Genomic DNA, 6,336 nt, shown 5'->3' with positions numbered 1-6,336 from the left:
CTGCGCGAAGCGTCCAGGCGCTTCCCCGGCGAGCTCCCCGCTCGCCCGGAGCGATGCGGGGGTTCCCCGCGGTCCTGCCGGGTGTGGGCTCGGGCCGCTCTGACGTCAGTGCCGCGGTGCCCGGAGGTGACAGCGAGGGCTGGCCACGGACAGGGGTGAAAGTGCCGTGATTTGAGACCAAAGTACAAAACTTGGGCCACTGACTCCCAAAAGATAAAAAACAAAACAAACCAGCCCCACCTTCCTTGGAAATACATATACGTTTCAAGAGAAAAGAGCGCTTTTCTTATTTTTTTTTTCCCTGCTGGAGACAGAGATAAATCTTGGTTATAGAAGTCTTCAAGGACTATAATAATACGTCTTTTCTAACTTCTTGTGTTGCAGGTTGAAGCTTGCCTTGCAGTCACTGCTGCAGATGTGTGACACGTGCTGTTGCACAGCCATGTCTTAACTGCAGAGTCTTCGTTTCGATGTCCCCTTCTGATTGTGGTAGGATATAGCTAGGGAAGTATTTGATCATGCCTCACCACCTGAGATAGGTAAACAGAATGCAATATATTTTAAGCTGTTTGGCTGTTTTGGTTTGGTTGGTTTTTGTTGTTTTGTTATTTGTTGTTTTTTTTTTCAGTGAAGTCACAAAAATAAGCATCTTGTTTACTATGTTTTGACTTTTGCAGAGAAAAATAGTTTATCTGCTGTGCTGGCAAGAATTCTGCCCCTTGGGGTGTGTAATGCTTAGATGCTAACTGATGTCTTGCTTCTCTGAGCAGTTTTGTATTTAGGTGGTTTATGTGTGTTATGGTCCTGAAGAATGTCTTCTAAGTAATAGTACATATGAAAATTTATAGTAATCTCACATTGGATTGCATTGATTTTTAAATTGCTCTAAAAGTATGGGGAAAATTACTGTTCTGAAAGTATAGTATGAGTAATAGCGAAAACATTGTCATAAATTCTTCCTCATATACAATACTGAAAATGAAAGAGAAGTGTAGCTTTGTATCCTTTCCAAACAGATGGAGAGTCTGTCAGCACAAATACTGGTAATTGCAATTTAGAGATTAGGGATGGAGGTTTGCTTGGGGGAGTTGTGGCCTCTGTTATTGCAGAGTAGCTGAAGCTGTAGCTGCTGTTGATTGCAGTGAAAGGCCGGGGACTTGAATTTCAGCTTTTTATTTTCTTTTAAATTGTAAGTTCAGTTGACTCATGGTTGTTCAAATGTAATGATTGACACAGCATATTGTACTTCGAATTGCATAACTGGATTGATCAGAGCTGACCAATTTTTTCCAAGCTATGAGTCAAGTGTTGTTTCTGGAGATGATCTTGAGGCCATACACAGTGCTTTCTGGAGTCACGCAGCTCCTTGGGTAAAGAAAGTAGCCTGTACTGTATCCTTGGAAGATGTTTGAGGTCATTTCCACTGGCTGGAATTGGTTGTGACCGCTGTTTGTGTAAATCTGGATTAGGGATTAAAGAAGTTTTATGAAGAACGGTATTTTAAGTTTTTGAAGCAAAGTTTTGTAAAATCGAGAACCTGCACATTTTAAAAGTTGTATCTGAAATGGGAAGGAAAGCAATTTACTGCAGAGTTAATGCAAATCCTGTCCAAGAAAGTAAATCACGTGTATATTGGTATATCAAAGTGAGCTCATGGATTACATGCTGTATAGAAAATAACGTAAATGTTGGGGACAATACTGAAAAATGTAAATTTTCCTTTTTTTTTTAACAGCTACGGAGAAGGGATATTCTAGAAAAGTGAAGTTGGAAGTTCTCTGATCAAGAGAAGCATAAACATGTTGTGCTGGGGAAATGCGTCTTTTGGACAGCTTGGATTGGGTGGAATTGATGAAGAGATTGTTTTAGAACCCAGAAAAAGTGACTTTTTCTTAAATAAAAGAGTCAGAGATGTAGGATGTGGACTGAGACATACTGTTTTTGTCCTGGTTGATGGGACTGTTTATACATGTGGATGCAATGATCTAGGACAACTAGGGCATGAAAAAGCCAGGAAAAGACCCGGTAAGTTTGTAAGTAATGAATTGTGGAGGTTACTTGTGGTTGTGTATGTGGTTTTTGTTTTATTATGCTACATCAAACCCAAGATTGCCAGTTTCTGTGCATGTGCTGAATTCATGCACAGTAGTTCTTCCAAGAATTGGACATATTTTTCACTGGGAAAGCATTCCTTTACTTGGATTGCTTCTTGTGATAGTTGGAAACAACCAACTGTGAAACATGGAAGTCTCTCCTGTTTGTGTCTGCTGTGCAGCTGGACAGTGCCCCTGTTTTTGTTTCTAGCATGGAATCACTTCATTGAAGACTGTGGGAGACTCAGTGGCTGTTCTAAATCTCAAGGGGAGGTGACCTGCTGCAAGACATGGATTAGTATTGTACTATATGTATGGGTTTGGCTACTGAAATACGAGTATTTGACATATCACAGTCAAGAAACTTACTGTGTGTTTTTTTAGTTGTCTAATATGTGATGTAGAGCTGGTCTGATTAACGCAATGTTCTTTTTTTTTAAGAACTAAAAATAAAACTTTTGATAAAAGACGTATCAGCATATGCAGCACTACAGGAAGAGTATTTGGAAAAGACTAAAGGCTGCCACGTGAGACTTCTTAGGGCTTTTTTCTTCTTCCTACCTATGTCCTCTGTGTGTTTCTGCTCCCTGCTAGTGCAGTTCTAGAGCAGAATTGGGTAAACATCTTGCAGGGACTGCAGAGGAGTGTGCACATGGGCTCTCTCCAGAGCTTGCTTGTGAGTCATAGCTGGTGCTGCTGAGAGCCAGGGAACAGTGCTGCTCACACTACTCACAGCAGAACATAACAAACTGGAAAGGCTTAGTAAGAGTTTATTCTAATCACTCCTATAGCAATTTTACAGCTTGCTTGGCTCAATAATTGGCACAAATTTTTCAAATTGAAATAAAGTGTCATGCGAAATTTTAGTGGTTCACCTTTACTCAGAGCTTTGGCTTTGATGCCAGTTAAAGATTCTTGGTTTTTAAATTGAGATGTAACTTTTTTGAGCTAATTTGGTCTTCTGTTGGGAAACAGTACATGGATATTAAAACTGATAGATTTTAATCCTGTGCTTCATGAACATAGAGAAACTGAGAACTCAGCTTGTCACTTACTCTGCTTGTTGCCCACTTTGAAAATTATGCTGAATTGTCTTTAAAAGTTAAAACAAAAATATCTGACTTCTAGTTTGTATGACCTTTCATATGTAATGGACCTGCTATAATTTTTTTTTAACATGCTCAGACACACCACTCATGAGGATTGTAACCTCCTCCTCCTTAATTTTCCTTTCACCTACAGGTTGCTGATTATACTGCTGAGTGTTGTACTATGAAGTCAGGGCATTAGTCTAAAGAGGCTCAGTATCTTTACAGATGGGTGGATGCTCTCTTTTGAATGCACTTCTGCTCACTGAAGATAATTTTGTTGCTGACTGCGTGTCTTTGCCACCTCCATGTCACCACTGGTATTATTTAGCCGTACCTTCCCTCTTTGCTCCCTGCAGAGCTCTGCTTGCCACAGGGATTGTGTGAATGTTCCTTAATCCATATTAGGCAGAGTCAGCCTGGCTAGTTCAGCAGCTGGTGAAGATAGCCTGAGCTAATCTGCGTGCTGGTGCCCAAACCGGAGAGCACTTCCATGACCTCTTCCACTGGCAGAGCTGTGGGAGACTCTTGTGGCCGAATTGGGGTGGTAACCTCTTTAGTCAGACCAGCTGTATGAAAGAACTTATATCTACCGCCTGTGTTATTTTATTTTGGAACCTGAGTGCCTGTCATGTTGCAGATAACATTAGCTATTGTTTTGAAGTTGACTTAGGCTGTTCTAGCCTGTGTTTGGAGAGCACGTTACATTGATGATACCACTGGCTTTTTCAGTGGTGAGAATGTCCAAGCAGGCTCTTATCTAAGGGGACTATTAAAAATTCCAGCTTTAGTGACAGGCCCTAAGGTATTTCCCCATGTTATTGTTGCTGAAATAAAAATGTTAGACTTCTGATCACAAATCGTAACCCTCAAAAAAACCTCCTTTCTAAGTGTGTTTAAGAGTTTTGATGCAGGCTACTGGAAAAAAAAAGTGACAGATATTTTAGCGTGTGCTTTTCAGAGGCATGCACTGTATGTCTAGAAAAATTACTCTTTAGGATCTGTTTCTACAGTATTTTGCATTATAAAGAGGACATTGTGCAGCTCATTGCAAAATCAGTAGCTTTAGTCTGTAATTTGCCCTGCCTTGTTTTGCAGGCTTTTTTCTTGATAGTGAATAGGTGAATTTAATTTGCTGTGGTGGAATGTTTTCCTCTTACATAATATCTACACGTGTAGTCATTTGACAATAATCTATTTGACCTTAATGTTAACTGGGTTTCTGCCCTTATTTTCAGATGGCAAGGTTAGAAGGAACCATTACGATCAAGCTGTAGGTTTTGTGCACTTTGGTGTGTTGTTCCAGATACAGTTGTTATTTGGCTACTTTGGGGTGTCAAATTTAATTTTTTTCTCCTAGAACAGCGTGCTTACAATTTTAAATAGAGGGTGTTTTCAGCAGGCTCCTGGGCTTACTTCAGTGTAATTTCGATTCATATCATAGTGCTGAATAAAAGTGTCTGTAACTCCCTAGCTTGTTAGGAGTTGTTGTTTTTTTTAAACAACTAACTTTATTTGTTTGTTTCTTTTTTAGAGCATGTTGGTGCACTGGATGCCCAAAATATTGTAGCTGTATCATGTGGAGAAGCCCACACCCTTGCATTAAATGACAAGGGTCAGGTATATGCTTGGGGTCTGGCTACTGATGGACAGCTTGGCTTGCCAGGAACAGAGGAATGCATCAGAGTGCCCAGGTTAAAAATAGCAGATAATAAGTTGCTTTTTTTTTTTTCTTTAATAATGTGCTTAAGTCACATTGGTTAATCTATTCTGCTGTTATAGTTAAAACCACACATTGGAAGGTGTATATTAGCTATGACACTTGCATTCTGTAGACAGTTTCCTTTCTCAAAAAGTCAGCTTATGTGGAAAGTGTGTTATGGGTTTGCTTGGTTTGGTTTGTTGCTTTTTGGGGTGCTTTTGTTTGTTTGTTTTTTTTTTTTAATAGTCCTTTATTAAGAATGAGAGTTATGTTGGAAAAGTAGGATGAGTATTTTAAGAATGTAACTGGGGGTTGATAACTGCCATTTAAGAGAAGGTGAAGAGAAGTAGAGTGTTAAACTTCCAAAATCGGTTGTGGGAGTACATTTGAAGAAAGTACATTTGCTGTCTGATCTTTGTACTTCAGCTTTCTCCCCAAAGTTTTACAGCTGTGATCAAACCTAATTTTAAAAATGAACGCTGTCCAGGTTCACTTGCTTGTTCCCAGAACAAGCATTCTATCTACCTGAAGTCCACATTTTCACTGTCCTGAGTAGGTTCACTGAAACCAGTGTGACTATCTGTAGCAGTGACTTTGTATGTTTGCAAGCTGGATGTTTTCTTTTCTAATTATTAACTTTTTTTTTGGCCTAGGAAAAAGACAATTCCTTGGAGCTTTAGTAATTCATGACTATCTCTGACACGTGTATAAATATGAAAAATATAAACAACAAATACCAAAGATGTTATTTCTGCATCAAATTTAAAAGCCAACAGGCCCTTTAGAAACCTCTGGTTTTCCATCGAAAATTGAAAGCATACTAGTTTTAATGCACATTTGGATGTATTTGCAGCTTCTTTATAATATTGTACAAAATTTAATAGCTCTGTAAACTGAAGTTTTGATTGATGTTAATGTTAGTAGAGACGAAAAATAGTGTTCAGTTTTTACCAGCGAGTAATTACATTTTTATATCTAATATTGACATAAAGAAGACTGTAAAACCTTTCTTCTTTTGGAAACTGGGAAGTAAGAATTGATTTCTTCTTGCATTCTTTATTAGTTCCTCCATTCAGCTGTATGACATCTCCTTCTAGCACATGAACCTCCCTAATTCTTCATTATGGCCTTTTACAGACCTAATTTGAAAATAAGACCAAACCTGTCCTTAAAAGCAGCTGTTTTGACTTAAGGCTTTACTAAATACCTTCTAGTTAAAGTTAGGATGTTTAAATTAGTTTCAAGTGTGCTTGAGTGAAAAGGATTCACTTTTTGTATATTACCTTTTGATGTGACTTTATATTCCATACCATGATCTAGTAGCTTAATTCTTTCTTTGTTTTCTTACCCCAATAGAAACATTAAAAGCTTATCAGAGGTCCAAATTGTTCAAGTTGCTTGTGGTTACTATCACTCCCTAGCACTCTCAAAAGGTAAGCCAGATTATTCTGAA

At 38.7% G+C, this 6,336-nt stretch overlaps 1 protein-coding gene across 3 annotated transcripts in view; it reads left to right on the top strand.

Moving 5' to 3' along the window:
• HERC4 (HECT and RLD domain containing E3 ubiquitin protein ligase 4) overlaps nucleotides 1-6,336 on the top strand; it is a 31,079-nt gene that overhangs the window by 526 nt on the left and 24,217 nt on the right. For 2 of the 3 annotated variants that reach the window (XM_027660995.1, XM_027660993.1), the window contains exons 2-5: nucleotides 385-539; nucleotides 1,736-2,025; nucleotides 4,716-4,875; nucleotides 6,240-6,316. In XM_027660995.1, coding sequence (XP_027516796.1) covers nucleotides 1,800-2,025; nucleotides 4,716-4,875; nucleotides 6,240-6,316 — 463 coding nt within the window. In that variant the 5' untranslated portion in view covers nucleotides 385-539; nucleotides 1,736-1,799. The remainder of the gene's footprint in view (nucleotides 1-384; nucleotides 540-1,735; nucleotides 2,026-4,715; nucleotides 4,876-6,239; nucleotides 6,317-6,336) is intronic. The other variant, XM_027660994.1, reaches the window with a different exon arrangement.

The sequence above is a fragment of the Corapipo altera genome, unplaced genomic scaffold (assembly GCF_003945725.1).
Source record: "Corapipo altera isolate COAL_440 unplaced genomic scaffold, ASM394572v1 133, whole genome shotgun sequence".
In the NCBI taxonomy this organism is placed as follows: Eukaryota; Metazoa; Chordata; class Aves; order Passeriformes; family Pipridae; genus Corapipo; species Corapipo altera.
Note: the sequence above shows the minus strand (reverse complement) of the source record. Positions and strands in the feature narration are given on the sequence as shown.